The 21,005-nt window shown below is 35.6% G+C and overlaps 1 protein-coding gene, 1 long non-coding RNA gene and 1 pseudogene across 3 annotated transcripts in view; all 3 read right to left on the bottom strand.

Annotated features, from left to right (window-relative positions):
- Positions 1-16,352, bottom strand: part of LOC140700097 (uncharacterized) — a 45,913-nt gene extending 29,561 nt beyond the window's left edge. For both annotated transcript variants that reach the window (XR_012078306.1, XR_012078305.1), the window contains exons 1-2: positions 16,229-16,352; positions 5,345-5,388 (exon numbers count right to left, since the gene is read on the bottom strand). This is a non-coding gene — a long non-coding RNA (uncharacterized lncRNA). The remainder of the gene's footprint in view (positions 1-5,344; positions 5,389-16,228) is intronic.
- On the bottom strand, positions 2,921-3,872 carry LOC102528348 (olfactory receptor 9K2-like; annotated as a pseudogene).
- A 1,529-nt stretch (positions 16,353-17,881) lies between the features above and the next one.
- LOC102528606 (olfactory receptor 9K2) lies at positions 17,882-18,832 on the bottom strand. Its single transcript, XM_006203161.1, has one exon. It carries the CDS (start codon positions 18,821-18,823, stop codon positions 17,882-17,884), a length of 942 nt encoding a protein of 313 aa, XP_006203223.1. The 5' UTR covers positions 18,824-18,832.
- Positions 18,833-21,005: the final 2,173 nt, after the last annotated feature.

Here is a 21,005-nt window from a genome sequence, read left to right as displayed (position 1 = left end):
TTTGTAAGCAGTTTTATAATACATGTGTCATATTTAGAGAATTATATATACATATACATATATATACATGCATTTATCTGTACTTTTGAGTAATTTATATTAACATGCTAGTTATTATTTTGCAGTCTCATCTCTGCTTTCAGAACTTACCTAGCACAGCATATCTATCCTCCTTGAGTCAAAAGTAAAATGAAAAAAGTAAGTTCCAAACAAGAGCGAGAAATGGAATATAACCGAATTTAATTCCTGTAAAAGTGACAGCACTTACTCGACATCAGGAAAAGAAGGAAAAAAGTCAGCATTGAAAAAATTGCTCTTCCTATTCTCTCATGGTGAGACCTGAAAGCCTCTGCCTCGGCCTGAAGATTCTTTTCTGAGCCAGCTGGATGACATTCAGCATATTGCTCTAGACGGTAACACAGTAGTGACCATCCTTGGTGTTCCTCTCAAAGGTATCTTGGTGTGAGTGTGTGTGTGAGAGAGACACAGAGACAGAGACAGAGAAAGAGAAAGAGAGAGAGAGGGGAGAAGAAGGAGGAGGAGGAGGAGAAGAGGAGGAGAGGGACTATGATTATGTTTTTATTTATGTGTATGTGTGGGGTCTGTTGATGGTTGGGGGTGGTACAGCACATGCTGCATTTGGAGAAATATTCCCCCACCCCCTAACCCGATGGTCAACTCTATTGTTAGAGTCTTTTTTTTCTCATTTTAATATAGGATTACTAATATCCAATGGACAAAGACCCTGTGTCTGGGACTTAGGTGGGCTGGAATTATAAAGAATTAGGGGCTTCTTTCATCACAGGACTCAGAATTCTGTATTTCACTCCCAGAGGAGTTTCTGTAACATATGCTTCTTTCAACTTCTTCTCAGGAGAACAAAGACAACACCTCAGCACAGTGACCACTTACCTCAAAGTCTTCATAAAATTTTTCTACTAGTGAGTCCCCATTTCCCCTAGTAATCTGTATTTTTTTAAACGTGGGTAAAAGAGGAGACATATGTTAAAGTATAAGAAGATTCTTAAAGAAACACATGGGTAGAGAGATAAATAAGACATAGTATTTGATGATGAGATACTAATTTGCATCAAATGGGGGGGTCTGTTCCTTGGTCATTTTTCAATCTTTTGTGTTAGTTCTCGGCAGAAAGAAAGGTAAAGACTGAAATAACAAAGTAAGCAGTTTCTCAAGAACTGTCAGTGGAAATAAAAACACAGGTAAGCTCGAAGAATTGGGGCTGCATCATGGTAGAGGGTCAAGGGAAAGGGGCAGAGTAAATGATTGTTTTCCTCTCTCATACTTAACATGATATATTATTGAGGGCATGAGGAAAAAACAAATCTGGCAGCTGTTAAATATATAGATTTAACAAATTTATATAATTTAATCCTTCAACGAACCCAAAGATGTAGATACTATTATGTACCCCATTTTACATGAGAAACAAAAAGGCAGAGATATTATTAACTTGCCCAAAGCAACATAGGCAAAAACAGAACTTCAAAGCTTAGTCTGACTCCTGAGCTCATTTCCTTAACTCCCAAGTTACGGATCAATGATTATTACACTTACACATTCTTCCTCACTTTATGCAGCCACATTACCCTAGTTAGAGATGCTTAAACATTAGAAGGCATAATTTACTTCCATCTTATTCTCATTTTATGAAAACTTCTTAAAGTGGATGGCCACGCACTTTCTGTGTCTACCATCTTCTGCCACAAACATTTATTTTCCACAAACCTATCAATGTGATTTTTGTAAAATGTCAATTTGAACACTATATTATATTCTTAAAACTCCCCAATGCTCACACCATGTCTACAGAATAAAAGTCATCTTTCTTGGCTTCTCATGTAGGTCTGCATAATTTCTAGGAATTTTCTTTTAAGTCTCATCTCTCACTCCCTGTCTTGTGCGTTAAAATCACTTATCAAACTTCATGCAGTTTACTATGCAGTTATTTACTTTCCTTTGCACAGAAACTTGTCTATTTCACTTTGCTCAACTCTATCATTTTACACAAATGCCCAATCCTATCATTTAAAATATGCCCTTATGACGTGCTCCTTGACCAATAAGACCACTTAACTGCAATTGGGGCGACTCCCTCTGTGTTTCTATATATATCTTTATTCACTGGGTTTATCATATGGAATTTGGTTCTCTATTCAGCTGTTTCTCCCTCATTTAATTACAAGCTTAGGTAGAGAAATTATCCACTCCTAGGAATCTTCATAAGGCAAAGAGTGTATTAAAGTTCAATAGATATCAATTTAATGAATTATTCTCATCAAGGCATATATATATAAAGGAATTTAATTTTGATTTATTTTCAATACAGTTTCCTTGTGAAAAGGGAGTTTTCGAAAGTAATTTACCTAAGCCGGCGAAATCATGATTAAGTGTGCTACTCATTTAGCCTCCAGATAATTAAGAGTGGCTCACATGTGCACTGCAAAGTATCTGATTCTCTCACTAAGCATTCAAAAAGATTTCTTCAGTAAATATGATATTTTGTTTTGCCTACTTATTATATTAGATTGTGTTGCCTCTACCAATGACACACATAGCCACATCACATGTTACTGACTCAAGATAAACCATACATCTCAAACAACAATCTCAGAGAGCCTGCAGCAAACTTGGAATACAATTTTCCTAAAAACAAATTACATGGCAATCACTATCTTTTCCTAAAATGAGGATAAGTACAGAGAAAGTCATTCCACTCCAAAATCAACACCCATACAAAATATATTCCAAAAGTATACCCTGGATGTTAAGTACATGGAATTCAATAAACAAACAAACAAATAAATAAACTCTCTGAATATTTCTAAAATCAATGGGTGCATTTTTTGCATCAGCATTTCCCAAACAGTTATAATGCCCAAGATTGTCATTTATGTCACTGTTAAAATAGAATTACATAAAAGTATTTTTTTCTCTAGGATCTTCCTTACAGCCTCTTTGACATCTTTGTTTCTCAGAGAGTAAATCAAAGGATTTAACATGGGAGTGACTAGGATGTAACATAAGGAGGCCACTTTACTCAGATCAGGATATCCATCAGGGATGAAATACATAAAAATAATAGCACCATACAGCACACTCACGACTCCCAGGTGAGAGCTGCAAGTGGAGAAGACTTTCTTACGTCCCTCGGTGGAGCGTATTTTTAAAACTGTGGACACAATATACATATAGGACACAATAATGACAGTGATGGTAGGCACAATGATAATGCTGCATAAGAAAAAAGAAACCTTCTTGTGAATGTAGAGGTCAGAACACGAAATCCTCTGAAGTGGACGGTCATCACAGTAAAAGTGGTCAATGGCCCGAGAAGCACAAAAAGATAAAGTAAATGTCATGCTGGTCTGAAGAACTGAGCTGATGCAGCCACAGAAATAGGAGCCAGCCACCAACTGAGCACAGAGATGTGCTGACATCTGGACAGAGTAGAGGAGTGGGTTGCAGATGGCAATGAAGCGGTCATAAGCCATGACTGCCAGAAGGATTCCCTCAGTCACAATGAAGAGGGCAAAAAGAAAGAGCTGGGTCACACAGCCTGCAAAGGAGATGGACTTGCTCTGAGACCAGAAGTTGACCAAAGCTTTGGGTGCAATGACAGATGAGTAGACGAGATCAATGAAGGAGAGGTTGCCTAGGAAGAAGTACATTGGTGTGTTCAGCCGGGGATCAGTCATGATAATGGCCATCATGCCAACATTCCCTAGGAGCACCATGGCGTAGACCAGCAGAAATAGCAGGAAGAGGAGAATGTGGAGCTCTGGGCGGACCCTGAAGCCTACAAGAATGAAGTCAGTCACTTCTGAGTGATTGCTTGTTCCCCAGTCTCCCATGGCAGAAACCTGCTGAGAGGCAGGCAAAATAAATCAAATCTTGGCTTTGATTCTAATGGCATACTCTCTCAAATACAGAAATGAACTATTTACAGCTTAATGACATATTGCATATAAAAAATTTTAATGTCAAGAAGTGAGAATTTGCAATAGATATCACTAGGCTTCTAAAATTGCTATTCTATTAGACAGTGAAAGAAACTCTTTGGTTATTTCATTTAAATAATACTTTGGCAGGGATATCTGCAAGAAATTAATTAGCATAGTTTACTGTCTAAAATTAATCACATTCTAAATTTCTAGTCTTAATATGTTTATAGTTAAAAATGATCTTTATATAAAATAGGAGTATTGCCTATTAGTTCAAAAGTGAGTGTTGCATATAATACCTATGATAGTGTTTGTAACCATGATGAAAGCTAAGTTAGTGTTTGAATCATTACATGACAGTAATAAATATATTTTTAAATATTTTTACCTTATTTTACCTCAGTATCTTTAGTTCCCAGTATTATTGTAGCCATCTTTGAAAACAGAATAATAATAGATGTTATTGGTATGTTAATATTAATGACATCAAAAAATCAGTAAGAGTAGATAAAATTCTCTAAAGCTGTTTCCAAATAGATGTTCCTCTTCTCAGATCAAAACCATTCTCACAAATAAATGCATATTTATTGCCTCATTATAAATATTTTTCCATTAGCAGTTGTTTCACTAAAAAATGCCATAGTCATTTCACCCTCTTTTGAAGCAGAGAGAGAAGCTGGTGAACATTCCAGTCCTTACAGTGCAATGAATGACCAGAGCTGCATCAATTCAAGGGATCTCACTCTTTAGTCCGGGCAAGTAAACTTCAGTAATACACATAAAGGTAAGTTCCTTTCCTGAATTCTAGTATACTTTATGCATCCTAAACTAAGGATAATGGTGTAGCCATGGCTATTTAAGGACCATAGCAACCCTGTGTCATCCAGAGTCCATGAAGATGAGCTAGAGCATCAACAGTGGTGTTAATGATGGCTTCAGTTATTTGTACTCCTGTGAAACCTTCTTCAGGGTATTTCAGCACTGAGGTTTTGCTCATCCAGTGGGAGAGGAGTAATCTTAGAGTCAATTACGGAGACATAAGTGTGGGCTCCAGGGTCACTGTCCATTAGGACTGCAGGAAACTCAGATACAAAAAAAATTGTCTAATAATGATCTAAGTACAAGGAACTTTTCCTTCTCTGGTTGTGTATATGCTTTGGGAAAATTTCTCTTGGACTTTATTTTCTTCACTGACAAAGAAAAACTTTCTGCTATTATCATAGTACACATATTACCAGGCACAGAGAAAGAGATTTAAAAGTTTGTACTCTATGAGAAAAATTTAAATAAAAACATTGGGTAATAAATCACATAAAATTGGGTAGTAAATTACATTTTTTTATGATTTTAAAAATACAAAATTCACTTTATATTATCATTACCTGTGTTTCTTGATGCAGGTATATTTCATGATATGACAAATGCCCTAGAAGTTACAAATTCAAAGTCAGATATGTTTTCCTATATTTAAATACTGAACAGTTAGACCATATAATGGAAGAAGTGATAACATTCAGTAAAATTACTACTAACTTTGTAGTAGTTTATTCTTCTTTTTGTTGTTAATTATTCTTTTTCTAGTTCCTGTACGTATAAGGTTAGATTGCTTATTTGAGATCTGTGTTCTATCCTGAGGTAGAACTGTACCAGTATAGACTTCCCTTAGAACTTCTTTTGCTGCTCCCTATAATTTGGATCATTGTTTTTCTCATTTTCATTTGTCTCTAGGTACTTTTGATTTCCTCTTTGATTTCTTCATTGACCTATTGGTTATTTAGTAGCATATTATTTCACCTTCACATGTGGTTTTTTTATTTGTTTGTTTATATTTTTTTCTTATAGTTGATTTTTAGTCTGACACCACTGTGGTCAGAAAAGATGCTTGATATGCTTTCAGTCTTCTTAAATTTACTGAGACTTATTTTCTGGCCTAGCATATGATCTATCCCGAGGAAGTGTATCCATATACACTTGAAAATGTTCCACATGCACTTGAAAAGAATGTGTTTTCTATTAGTTTTTGAGTATCATCTCTTAAGTTTGAACACATTCTAACCACTCCCTGCCTACACTCAATGGTTTTGACATCATATTTTATATCTTTTTACTTTGTGTATCTTTATTACTTACTGTGGGTATAGATGACTTACTACTTTTGCCTTTTCATCTTTCTACCAGCTCAATAAATGGTTGATCTACTACCTTTACTACATGTTTTTCTTTACAAATAGGCTTTTGTCTTTCATCATTTTCCCATTTCTAATTGTGGCCTTTTCTTTTCTGCTTAGAGAAATTCCTTTAACTTTTCTTGTAAAGCCAATTTAGTGATGGTGACCCATTTAGCTTTTGTTTGTCTGTAAAAATCTTTTTTTCCCCCAATGGAAATGCATATTTATTTCTAGTACTTAACACTTTGTAACTGCTTGATATTCATCTGTTTTTTCCCCACAAACTTGACTTTCCATAATGAAACTAGTATTTTATTTATCTCTGTATCCTCAGATATAGATACAACATAGAGTCTTTCAAATGATGTTTTCTCAGCAAGTGTTTGCTGATTGAACAACTAATCTATACCATATGTTTGAGCATATCTTGATTTTTAAAATTAGTACCAATTAATAATGAAATATACTTCATCTATGCATCATTACCTTTGATTAATGATAAACATGATGTATAGCAAGCATTTAAAAATAACCTATATACTGTTAAGTCAGTATTGAGAATTTATACTTGACGAAATATGTTCTCATTCTTGATACTAGCTTTCTGGTTTCCTGTTTAATGTACATTATGAATTCTGTTTAGCCTACACCGGGAAATTTCTATCTATTAATATATTCTTTTTTTATGCTTTTTTTTTATTGAGTCATAGTCATTTTACAATGTTGTGTGAAACTCCAGTGTAGAGCACAGTTTTTCAGTTATACATAAACATACATACATTCATTGCCACATTCTCTTTCGCTGTGAGCCACCACAAGATCCTGTATATATTTCCCTGTGCTACACAGTATAATCTTGTTTATCTATTCTACATTTTGAAATCCCAGTCTGTCCCTTCCCACCCCCCATCCCCCCGGCAACCACAAGTTTGTATTCTGTGTCTATGAGTCTGTTTCTATTTTGTATTTGTTTGTTTTTTTAGATTCCGCATATGAGCGATCTCATATGGGTATTCTTCTTTCTCTTTCTGGCTTACTTCACTTAGAATGACATTCTCCAGGAACATCCATGTTGCTGCAAATGGTGTTATGTTGTCGATTTTTATTACTGAACAATATTCCATTGTATAAATATACCATCTCTTCTTTACCCAGTCATCTGTTGATGGACATTTAGGCTGTTTCCATGTCTTGGCTATTGTAAATAGTGCTGCTATGAACATTGGGGTGCAGGTGTCATTTTGAAGTAGGATTCCTTCTGGATATATGCTCTGGAGCAGGATTCCTGGGTCATATACTAAGTCTATTTCTAGTCTCTCGAGGAATCTCCATACTGTTTTCCACAGTGGCTGCACCAAACTGCATTTCCACCAACTGTGTAGGAGGGTTCCCTTTTCTACACAGCCTCTCCAGCATTTGTCATTTGTGGACTTCTGAATGATGGCCATTCTGACTGGTGGAGGTGATACCTCATTGTAGATTTGATTTGCATTTCTCTGATAATTAATGATATTGAGCATTTTTTTTCATTTGCCTATTGATCATTTGTATTTCTTCCCTGAAGAATTGCTTGTTTAGGTCTTCTGCCCATTTTGGAATTGGGTTGCTTGGTTGTTTCTTATTAAGTTGTATGATCTGCTTATATATTCTGGAAATCAAGCCTTTGTCGGTTTCATTTGCAAAAATTTTCTCCCATTCCGTATGTTGTCTTTTTGTTTTACTTATGGTTTCCTTTGCTGTGCAGAAGCGTGTATGTTTAATTAGGTCCCATTTGTTTATTCTTGCTTTTATTTCTATTGCTTGAGTAGACTGTTCTAGGAGAACATTTTTGAGATGTATGTCAGATAATGTTTTGCCTATATTTTCTTCTAGGAGGTTTACTGTATCTTGTCTTATGTTTAAGTCTTTGATCCATTTTGAGTTGATTTTTGTGTATGGTGTAAGAGACTGTTCTAGCTTCACTGATTTACATGCTGCTGTCCAGTTTTCCCAACACCATTTGCTGAAGAGACTGTCTTTATTCCATTGTATATTCTTGCCTTCTTTGTCAAACATTAGTTGACCAAAAGTTTGTGGGTTCATTTCCAGGCTCTCTATTCTGTTGTTCAATGGTCCATATGTCTGTTTTTGTACCAATATCATGCTGTTTTGATTACTGTGGCTCTATGTTATTGTCTGAAGTCTGGGGGAGTTATTCCTCCAGCCTCTTTCTTTTTCTTCAGTAATCCTTTGGCAATTCTAGTTCTTTTGTGGTTCCATATAAATTTTATTATGATTTGTCCTAGTTCTGTGAAATATGTATTGGGTAATTATATAGGGATTGCATTAAAATCTGTAGATTGCCTTGGGCAGTATGACCATTTTAACAACATTGATTCTTTCAATCCAGGAGCATGGGATATCTTTCCATTTTTTTTAAGTCTTCTTTAATTTCCTTAATCAGTGTTTTATAGTTCTCCATGCATAAGTCTTTCACCTCCTTGTTTAGATTTATTCCGAGATATTTTATTACTTTGGTTGCTGCCATACATCATTTTTATCATCATTTTCAAATGAGGAAATTGAGATTAAGTAACTTGGTTTAGCCAAATCTCTGTATCAGTATGTCTCCAGAATTTTTATTATCAAAATATATCTTCTAAAATGTGGTATATTCTCAAATGGAATATTTTTTAAATGTATATTTTGATATATTCTAAAAATGTAAATTCACAATGTAGAAATAACCATTGTGAATGCAGGTGTAGATATTGAGCCAGTGTGGAAACTAATAAATTTGACCATTCTTCTGTTATCATTTGTGCAAATATCACTCTGTGTTTCTTCTTCAACATTTTTGGTATAGAGAAGCACAGTATTTCCATATAATTTAATTTATCGGTCTTTTTCTCTTTTAATTTATTGTATATACTTACCCAATGAAAATCAGATAAATACTTTTAATGTTAATTTTTTGGATGTTATTTTAAATTTTTAGTTGATATAAAAGTGCTTTTTCTATATGATGCCGCTTGAGGTCCTTCTTCAAATTTTTTTTGTTTCTATCTTACCTTATCATCAAGGATGGGGAGCTGAGACTGAGAGAACTCTGTGTAACACCAACCTTTTGAAAATAATTCTTAACTTCCTTTAGCCTCCCCAATAGTTTAGTTACTTTTTCACAATTGACTCTTTCTGTTCAACTTACTATGAAGCATTTAGGTTTTGCCATTCCTTTGGGTCCTTATGCCTTTATAAGTGCTCCCTTGTCACTTTAAACTTATAATAAATACATTTGCATGCTTTCTTCTATTAACCTATCTCATGTCAATTTAATTATCAGGCCCAGCTAAAACCCTAAGAGCGTAGAGGTAAAACTTTCTTCCATACATTGTAAAGTGCTTTTGAGGTGATACAATGATTATCCCCTTTTTTTATAAGAGTGTGGTAAACTACACTAGTTGATTTTCCCAATATTAAGGCACCTTTGTATTCCAGGGATACAGTCAACCTTGTTATAACGTGGTATGCTCTTTATATGCTGCTCAATCAATTATCCTATACTTTAAAACCCTACTTTAACTTGATAGAAGGAGTTTCAAAATATTTTTTTCCCCAAAACTAAATGCCTAATTATTGTGAAGTCAGTGATATGATCCAGGCAAGGATGTGTGGAGCTGCTCAGGATTCTGGGAGGGTTCTGGCTCCAAAAGCAAAGGCAGCTGCAGTTTGCTGCCATCTGGTGGCTGTTCTAAGGCATCTAAGGCAGACATCCTTGTTACTGTGACAGAATGGAACCTCCAGAACAATGATTAGCAATTCAAAGTACTTCCTAGTTACTTGTTTTCATCCCCATCATGTGGTCCTGAGGAGGGGAAGTTGGTTGGAAATAACCAGAAAGGTGCAAAGCTCCCCATTATTTCCCTATCTCCCAAGATAAAGTTGTCTCTGGCATTGTCAGCACTGCCAGCCCTGTTTTCCATCCCTATCTTTTGTTCCCTCCCTCACCAAAGATAAGTCCTGTAAGATCTCATCCTGTTTCAAAAAAGGGAAAAACAGAAAATGGAAAATATGTGCCAATTATGTCTAAATTTGTCTTATCTTAAGATACATTTTCACTGGGTTTTACTGGATTTTATTTAGAATTGCTGTGTAAATGTTCATCATCAAGTCGAAGAAAGTATTATGTGGTTTCCCCATGTTAATTACAGCACATTTTGAATTCGTTTGTCTTAACATTATTAAAAGATGGAGTTTTTTTCTCCTTTTTTAATTCTGAAGAGGAGGTTGTATAACATTAAAATTATTCTATTGCTTTGGTTTGCCTTCACTGCTAGCAGCCATAGCAAGGGCATCCTACATACGCTGTTCTTAAAAACCTAACTTAATAAATTGGATAGGTGAACACAGTTACCAGGAAAAACACAAATGGAGTTGGGGTCAGATTCCTCCCCCACTAAGCTCTGCTGCAACCAACAAGCCTAAATGGGTAAATCAAGGCCTGTTATAATCAAACTATGGGCTTTACTTGTGAATCTTTTTCACTTTTGTCTTTGTAGGTCTTGTCCCTGCCTTTTGTGAGAGTTTTTACATAGGTGGTTCTCCCTCGTGTATTTATACATAGATGAGTAAATTCTCAGTACATTAACTCTCTTTGATAGATTCTTAAAAAATTATATATGTATTTTTAAAATGTTTTACAAAAGATTTTTTGGACTACAGTTGATGTACAGTATTATGTAAGTTATAGATGTACAATATAGTGATTCACAATTTTTAAAGGTTATACTCCATTTATAGTTATTATAAAATAGTTGCTATAGTCCCCATGTTGTACAATATATCCTTGTGGCTTATTTTAAACATAATACTTTGTACTTCTTAATCCTCTACTCCTATTTGCCCCTCCCCACTTCCTTCCCCCAACTAGTAACCACTAGGTTGTTCTCTGTATCTGTCAGTCTGCCTCTTTCTTGTTCTTTTCACTAGTTTGCTTTATTTTCTAGATTACACATATAAGTGATATCAGACGGTATTTATTTTTCTCTGTCTGACTTATTTAACTTAGCGTAATGCCCTCCAAGTTCATCCAAGTTGCTGCAAATGGCAAATTTTCATTCTTTTTTATGGCTGAGTAGTATTCCATTGTATATACCACATCTTCTTTATCCATTTATCTGTTGATGGCCACTTAGGATGTTTCCATATTTGGAAATTGTAAAAAATGCTGCTATGAACATTGGGGGTGCATGTATCTTTTTAAATTAGTGGGGGGTTTTTGGATATATACTCAGGAGTAGAACTGCTGGGTCACATCATAGTTCTATTTTTAGTTTTTGAGAAACCTCCACACTGTTTTTCACAGTGGCTTCATCAATTTACATCCCCACCAACAGTGTACAAGTGTTCCCTTTTCCTCCACATCCTCACCAACATTTGTTATTTGTGTTGTTTTTGATGATAGTCCTTCTGATAGGTGTAAGCTGATATCTTGTGATGTGATTTGCATTTCTGTAATAATTAGAGATGCTGAGTATCTTTTCATGTGCCTGTTGGCTATATGCATTTCCTCTTTGGAAAAACGTCTGTTCAGTTCTTCTGACCATGTTTTAATCAGGTTGTTTTTTTGATGTTGAGTTGCATGAGCTGTTTATATATGTTGGATATTAATCCTTTACTGGTCATATCATTTGCAAATATTTTATCCCATTCAGTAGGCTGTTTCTTCATTTTGTTGACTGTTTCCTTTGCTGTGCAAAAGCTTTTAAGTTTAATTATGGCCCATTTGTTTATTTTCCCTTTTATTTCCTTTACTTTAGGAGACAGAGCCAAAAAATATTGCTGGGATTTATGTCAAAGAGTGTTCTGCCTATGTTTCCTCTAGGAGTTTGATAGTATCTTGTCTTACATTTAGGTCTTTAATCCATTTTGAGTTTAATTTAACATATGGTGTTAGAGAATATTCTAATTTCAGTCTTTTACAGTCTTTCAGTCCAGTTTTCCCAGCACCATTTATTGAAGAGACTGTCTTTTCTTCATTGCATATTTTTGCCTCCTTAGTCATATATTAATTGACCATAGTGCGTGGGTTTATTTCTGGGCTCTCTCTCCTGTTCCATTGATCTATGTGTCTGCTTTTGTGCCAGTACCAAGCTTTTTTGATTACTGTAGCTATGTAATACAGTCTGAAGTCAGGGAGCCTGATTCCTCCAGCTCCATTCTTCTTTCTCAAGATTGCTTTGGCTGTTCAGGGTCTTTTCTGCTTCCACACAAATTTTAAAATTTTTGTTCTAGTTCTGCGAAAAATGCCACTGGTAATTTGAGAGGAACTGAATTGAATCTGTAGATTGCCTTGGGTAGCATGGTCATCTTAACAATATTAATTTTTCCAATCCAAGAACACAGTATGTCTTTCCATCTTTTTGTGTTATCTTCAATTTCTTTCATCAGCATTTTATAGTTTTTGGAGTACAGACCTTTTGCCTCCTTAGGTAGGCTTATTCCTAGGTATTTTATTCTTTCTTGTTCAATTTTATTCCTTTCAATCCTAGGTATTTTATTCTTTTTGGTAAATGAGATTGTTTCCTTAATTTCTCTTTTTGATATTTTGTTGTCAGTGTATAGAAATGCAACAGATTTCTGCATATTAATTCTTTTTATCCTGAACTTTACTGAATTCATTGATGAGTTCTAGCAGTTTTCTGGCAGCATCTTTAGGATTTTCTATGTGTAGTATCATGTCATCTGCAAACAATGACAGTTTTACTACTTCGTTTCCAATTTGGATTCCTATTATTTCTTTTTTCTTCTCTGATTGCTGTGGTTAGGACTTCCAAAACTATGTTAAATAAAAGTGGTTGAGAGTGGGCATCCTTGTCTTGTTCTTGATCTTAGAGAAGAAATGATCAGCTTTTCACCATTAAATATGATGTTAGCTGTGGGTCTGTCATATATGGCCTTTATTACGTTTAGGTATGTTCCTTCTATGCCTACTTTCTGGAGAATTTTTACCACAAATGAGTGTTGAATTTTATCAAACGCTGCTTCTGTATCTATTGAGATGATCATATGTTTTTTATTCTTCAAATGTTAATTCAGTAGTAGAACCACATTCTGAGTGAGGGTGTTCACAATAATTGGTGCTGTGAAAAAGATGTCGAGATGGTGACTGCTACCATTGGGAATCCTTCTTTTCTTGTTTTGGCCTGCAATACAGCAGTGTGAGCTGCTGTATTCTGATCTGTGCTGCTCGCTGTCAGTCTTACATTTTGAGCTGTACTGCTTTGTGCTACATCTACTGAGTTCTACCAAGGAAAATTAAACATAAAATTTTCTCCCCGTGTCCATTTTGCCTTCTCCCTCCCTCCCTAACGTGCACTGTGCATCTGCATTTCACACTACCCAGAGTTCCTCAAAGATAGGAATGCCTGCTTGACCATAAAAATCATCTTTTTCCTCTCTTCTGATGCTAGCAATGTAACTTTTTAAAAGAATAGCGTTCTTTCCCAACTCTGTAGGGGGTTATTGTGACTTGCTGCTTGCTTTGTACATGCTTACCTGGACTATGCATCTTTGGTGAACTTTAGTAAATATCAGTATTTCTGTTGATGTATGAGACTTTGTCTCGAAAATGTTTATGACCGTGCTTTCTACTTCTAACAGATGGAACAGTTTTCAGAGCTTTCTGAGAGTCTGTCTCTCTGATTATAATCCTGTTTGGCTTGATTAAATTCCCTTTTTTGTTCTTCACCAGCTTGTTCACTGAATTTTCACTGACACAGGTCATTGATTCAATTTTCTACTTACCTAGTGTGCTGTTGAATCCCTCCAGTGTATTTTTCAGTTTAACTACTATATTCTTCAGTTCTGTGACTACTGTTCAGTAGTTTCTTATATTTTTCATCTCTCTGTTGAAGTTCTCAGGGTGTTCATTCATTTTTCGCCTGAGGTCTGTCAGTATCTTCATGATCATTACTTTGGACTGTTTATCAGGTAGATTACTTATCTCTGTTTCATTAAGGTCTTTTTTTCCCTGAGGTTTCATCTTGTTCTTCCAATTGGGACATATCCTTCTATCTCCTCATTTTGCTTGACTTTCTGTTTCTATGTATTAGGTGAAGCAGCTACCTCTTCCAGTCTTGAAGGAGTGGCCTTGTGTAGGAGATAATGTGTGGGGCCTAGAAGTGAAATTCCCCCTGGCCACCAGAGCCAAAAGATGTCCCCTGTGAAATGCCTGTGATCACCATTTGTGATGGGGCTGTCACTGCAGCACAGGGGGGTTGGGGAGTGGGGGGAGTTGATGGGGAGAGGCAGGGCACTCGCTTGACTGTGGCAGGACCATGGATGAAAAGGATAGCCTTTGAGGTTTGTTCCAATCCCAAGAGGGCCTTTCTTAGCTGTCTCCTTCCTCGGTTCTCCCTTATAAACTTCTAGTTGGTCTACAGTTAGCTTTTTGCCTTCATTCTGGGTAAAACCCACATTCAACTGTTCTGGAATTGGAGCAGGAATTCTCTCAGAATGACATCCTTACTTTAGGAGCAGGTTTTTGGGTGAGGTTAGTAGCCCATGGTCTTCTGAGCTTATGCCTCTTAGCACAGAACTTCTGTCCATTGAGAGAACTGGAGCAGCTGAAACTGGGGCCCCAAGATTCTTGGCTTGTCATGCTTAGGGCAGAACTTTTACCTTATGACTAGGGGCTGAGTAGAGACCCCCAGATGTTTTAGCTACTCTTGCCTTGAATAGAGCTTCTTCAACATGGAGCAGGAGGGCTAAGAAATGTTTGCAGCTGCTACTGTCAAGGGAATATGGCAGCCTTTGACAGAGATCTAGGGGCAGACGGGTCTCTATGTTCTTGCCTGCACTTGCCTGAGAGGACTTTCTCTTGTGCTGCAATGAGAGAGTGGAGGGAGGGACTGGGCCCTGGCTAAAATGTCACAGATTCTCGCTATTCTTCCAGCAAGACAGTAGATTTTGTTGCATAAATTTGTTTGTTTCTTTCTTTCTTTATTTCCAGATATTTCCCTGGTAGTATCTTCAAAAGTCAAAATACATTTACTGTAAGATCTAAGGATTTCAGTCCTCAAAATTTATCAAAGAGAAAGGAAAACAAGTCTAGGCAAATACATATGAACATTTCTATCAGCTTTACTCACAATATCTAAAAACTGAACACACATCAATTGCCTGCTTATTAAAGAGTGCAATGGAAAATGGAATACTACTCAGCAATACAAAAATGAATTAATTATATACATAACAAATGAATGAATCTCCAAATCATTTTACTCAGTGAAAGAAGTCTGAGAGAAAAGGGCACATACTGTATGACTCCATTATCTGTCAGATCATTGGTTATCTGGAAATGGGCTTGGAGGGAGGCATGGACTGAAAAAAGGTACAATAAGCCTTTTGGAAATGAAGGAAATGTTCTTTATCTTGCCGTGATGATTTTTTCATTGATGTAAAAACTGTCATAACTCACAAAATTGTGCACTCTGAATGCATACTGTTTATTTCACACTAATTATTTCTCAGTAAAGTGTTTTGAAAAAAATGAGCAGATCTTTGTTTAGATCCAAGGGTTTTCATTTTAGAGAATGACTCAGAAATATCTTTTTTTGAATAGAAGTTTAATTTTCACCTACAAAACAGAAAGCTACACAAGGAAATAGAAAATTTATTATTTACTTATGTATAACAATTACATATTTATTATTTATAATAAAAGAATATTTATTGTTATTAATAAACTGATTTATTTAGATACTTCTAATATAAAAATCTGGATGTGAAACATAGGCTAAAATTTTTTAATGTAACTATTGTCAGTGTTGAGCAGCTGACGAGGATCCAACACCATGAACACCATCATTTAAATTTAAAAAACCTTACTAATCATGAGTCTACAAACACCGATAATTATAAGTTAAACAGGCTGTCACAAGATGAGTTTAAAGAAGTAATAATGTTTTAGACAAGTGTGCTATTTAAGTTATTAGGCATAGTTTACTAACACTCCTTTGGGAGTAAACTACAGAATCCTTTAGCCAACACTCTGAGTCCTGCAATGGAACAAGCCTTCAATGAACGAGGCTCCCAATTCTTTTTAATTCAGCTTACCTAAATCCCAGGTGCAGGGTCTTTGCCAGGTAGATATCAGGAATCTCATATTAAACTGAGAAAAAAGAATTACTGTAAAGTCAAGATGGTTGACCGTCGAGCACACAGGCAAAACCAGAATTTGAGAGTTCAGCCTGAGCCCTGAGCTTCTTTTCTTACCTCTTAATGATGAACTACAATTATTCATATTTTCTTCCTCATTTTATGAGGTAGCATGTCCTCAGTCAGAGATGCTTAAACATTAGAAGTCATTACTCACTTCTGCCTCACTCTCATTTTATCAACTGTCAATCAATATTCAGCTTAGTTTACCTGTAACTGAAGGACAGTCCGTCTCTTCACTATCTCTAATACGACTGCCATTTTTAAAGCCACCAGAACCTCCCACTTGGACAATCACACACTTTCTGTGACTATTCTTCTCCCATGAATACTTACCCACCACAAGCCATGGGTGTGATTTTTATAAAATGCCAATTTGAACACAGTATTATCTTAAAAAAAAATCTGCCTGCTGCTTGGAGAATAAAGGTCATCTTCCTTGGCTTGTCATATAGGTCTGCATGATTTCCATGAATTTCTTTCTATCTAATCTCTCACTCCCTCTCTTGAGCACTAAAAATCAGATATTAAACTTCAGGCACTTTAACATATAGGCATTTGTTTTCCTTTAGACAGAAGCTTGTCTATTTCATCTTGCTTAGTTCCACCTACACTTTAGACGTACCCATGAAGTTCTCCCTGGTCATTTAGATCACTCACCGTCAGAAGCTACACTCTCTTTGTATTTTCTATATATGCCTTTATTCACTGGGTTTACCATATGACATTTTAGTTCTCTCTCCAGCTGTTTTCCCCTTTTTATTGTGAGCTCAAGTTCAGAAATTGTTTATACCTAGGAATTTTATGGAGTACATCAAAATTCAATGAATATTAATTTGATAAATGAATTCTCACAAAGGCATATGTAATAAAATACAAATTATCTCTACTCTCATTTATTTTTATTACAGTTTTCTTGTGAAAAGGGAGAAGTTTCAAAAATTATTGATTAGCTTAGCAGATATTCAAATGCGAGGGACTAATAATGATTCAAGGCAGAGAAACCATGAAATAACTGTGTCATGCATTTAGCCTCTAGACAGTTTAGAGTCATTTACACGTCACCGTTCAAACTCTGCACTACAGAGTATCTCATTCTGTCACTAAGCTTCCAAAAAGATTTTTTTCAGTAAATCTGATATTCTGTTTTGTCTGCTTATTACATTAGACTTTGTTACCTCTATCAGTTACACACATGTCCACATAACATAGGTTACTGACTCAAGACAAACAATCCATCTCAAACCACAATCTCAGAGAGCCAGGAGCAAACCTGGAATACACGATCCCTAAAAATAAATTACATGGCAATCATTATCTTTACTTAAAATGAAGATGAAACACAGGGAAAGTCATTCAAATCCAAAATCAACAGCCAGACAAAGCATAGTCCAAATGTATTCTTAGGCTGTAAGCATATGGAATTCAAAAAAAAAAATAAACTTCCTGAGATTAAATATTTCTATAATCAATGAGAGCACTTCTTGAGTCAATCTTCATCAATCTGTTATTATGCCCAGGTCCCTCTATTACCTCACTGTTCAAACAGAATTAACTTAAAGTGTGTTTTTTCTCTAGGATCTTCCTCAGAGCCTCTTTGACATCTTTGTTTCTCAGAGAGTAAATCAAAGGATTCAACATGGGAGTGACTAGGGTGTAACCTAAGGAGGCCACTTTACTCAGCTCGGGAAATCTGTCAGGAGTGAGATACATAAAAAAGACAGCACCATACAGCACACTGACGACTCCCAGGTGAGAGCTGCAAGTGGAGAAGGCTTTCTTACGCCCCTCAGTGGAGCGTATTTTTAAAACTGTGGACACAATATACATATAGGACACAATAATGACAATGATGGTAGGCAGAATGATAATGCTGCATAAGAAAAAAGAAACCTTCTTGTGAATGTAGAGGTTAGAACACGAAATCCTCTGAAGTGGACGGTCATCACAGTAAAAGTGGTCAATGGCCCGAGAAGCACAGAAGGATAAAGTAAATGTCATGCTGGTCTGAAGAACTGAGCTGATGCAGCCACAGAAATAGGAGCCAGCCACCAACTGAGCACAGAGACGTGCTGACATCTGGACAGAGTAGAGGAGTGGGTTGCAGATGGCAATGAAACGGTCATAAGCCATGGCTGCCAGGAGAAACCCCTCAGTCACAATGAAGAGGGTGAAAAGAAAGAATTGGGTCACACAGCCTGCAAAGGAGATGGACTTGCTCTGAGACCAGAAGTTGACCATAGCCTTGGGTGCAATGACAGATGAGTAGACGAGATCAATGAAGGAGAGGTTGCCTAGGAAGAAGTACATTGGTGTGTTCAGCCGGGGATCAGTCATGATAATGGCCATCATGCCAACATTCCCTAGGAGCACCATGGCGTAGACCAGCAGAAATAGCAGGAAGAGGAGAATGTGGAGCTCTGGGCGGACCCTGAAGCCTACAAGAATGAAGTCAGTCACTTCTGAGTGATTGCTTGTTCCCCTGTCTCCCATGGCAGAAACCTGCTGAAACACACAGGCAAAATAAACAAATCCTGGCTTTGATTCCAGTGACATAAATATCCTCAAGTGTAAAAATAGATTATTTACAGCTTAATGCATATGAAGCAATTTTAATGTCAAAAAGAAGCTAGAATTTGTATCAGATACCACTAGGTTTCTGAAACTGTTATTCTATTAAATAGGGAAAGAAGTTCTTTGGTTATTTTATTTAAATAATACTTTTGCAAGGACTTCAGTAAGATATTAGCATATTTTTTGTCTAAAATTACTCACATTATGAATTTCTAGTATTGTTTATTGCTAAAAATTATCTTTATATAAAATAGTCACATCACATGAATTGATAAGCATAGAGAAACAGATTGAAAAGTTTGTACTATATGAGAAAAGTTTTAGATAAATAAACATTTTAAACTATGTAGTAAATTGCTATTTGCTATGATTTTAAAATGCTAAAATAAGAGTAATATTAATTAAAAAGAGTATTGCATAATAGTATCTATGAGTGTTTGTAGCTGTTGTTAGTCAAATCAATATTTGAATCAGTACAAAATGGTAATAAATATTATAAAATATTTTGACCTTATTATACCTCTATTTATTTAGCTTTCATTACCCATCTGTATCCATCTTTGAAAATAGAATAAAATAGACAATATTGATACGTTAAAATTGATTACATAAAAAAATCACTAAGCCGAGGTAAAACAAAACCCTCTAAAGCTTTTTCCAAATACACATTCCTTTTCTCAGATCAAAGCCATTCCCCCAAATAAATGCATTTTTATGACTCATTACAAATATTTCATTTCCATTAGTAATTGTTTAAAAAATGCCATAGTCATTTCACCCTCGTTTTGAAGCAGAGAGAGAAGCTGGTGAACATTCCAGTCCTTACAGTGCAATGACTGACTTTCTACCAGAGCTGCATCAATTCAAGGGATGGCGCTCCTTAGTCAGGGCAAGCAAACTTCAGGAAAATATCTACAGGAAAGTTCCTTTCGTAAATTCTAGTATGTTTTATGTGTCTTAATAAGGATAATAGTGTAGCCATGGCTATTCAAGGACCATAGCAACCCTGTGTCATCCAGAGTCCATGAAGATGAGCTAGAGCATCAACAGTGGTGTTAATGATGGCCTTAGTTATTTGTACTCCTGTGAAACCTTCTTCAGGGTATTTCAGCACTGAAGTTTTGCTCATCCTCTGTGAGGGATCCCACTGGGAGAGGAGTAATCTTAGAGTCAATTATGGAGACTTAAGTGTGGGCTCCAGGGCTGTTGTCAATGAGGGCACTGACAAAGAAAAACTTCGTCATAACTGTCACAGCAGGTGAATTGATAAGCATAGAGAAATAGACTGAAAAGTTTGTACTATTTGAGAAAAGTTTTAGATAAATAAACATTTTAAATTATGTAGTAAATTGCTATTTGCTATGATTTTAAGATGCAAAAATTCACTCCAAATTTTGGTTTTCCTGTATTTCTTGATACAGATATATTTCATGGTACACAAATGCCCTGTAAATCACAAACCTGAAGTCAGATGATGTTTTGCTAATTTTATGATTTCCTAAATTTATTATTTATTTTTAAAAATATCCATTTGTCTAGTGTTATTTTATCTTACTTTATTTTTTTAAATGGAGGTACTGGGGAATGAACCCAGGACCTCATGCATGCTAAGCACATGCTCTACCACTGACCTGCCCCCTTTCTATATTTAAATACTAATCAGTTAGAAAATATAATGGAATAAATGATAGCATTCAATAAAATTATTTTTAAAATCTCTAGTAGAAATATTTTATAAGAGATCAGGACTTATATTTAAACATTCCTTAATAGTTACTTGTGACTGAAAGGTTAGATTAAAACCAGAGACTTAACAAGCCTAATAGAATAAGGATGATATTTTTTCCTAAATATTTCCATAAGTTAATTGTAATCTTGATTTTAGAAAATCCCTTTTTAATTAAAAAAATATTTCTAGAATTTATCTGGAATTTTTTCAGGATATAAATTGAAAAATGATATGAGGCCAGAGCTTCTCCTTCTTATAATATAGTATTACTAAAAATCTGGTCAGTGTAGAAAGAGAAAGAAGTTTAGGTTTTTTATACAGGAAAGTATCTATTGGGTGAATTGAGGCCTGTGAAATTTGGAAAGACTGGAG

This window comes from Vicugna pacos, chromosome 12, assembly GCF_048564905.1.
Source record: "Vicugna pacos chromosome 12, VicPac4, whole genome shotgun sequence".
Classification (NCBI taxonomy): domain Eukaryota; kingdom Metazoa; phylum Chordata; class Mammalia; order Artiodactyla; family Camelidae; genus Vicugna; species Vicugna pacos.
This window is presented reverse-complemented; position numbering and strand designations above follow the sequence as displayed.

Bases quoted from the DNA above. Each gene is read 5' to 3' on its own strand.
- LOC102528606 (XM_006203161.1), bottom strand. From the start codon at position 18,823: ATGGGAGACAGGGGAACAAGCAATCACTCAGAAGTGACTGACTTCATT.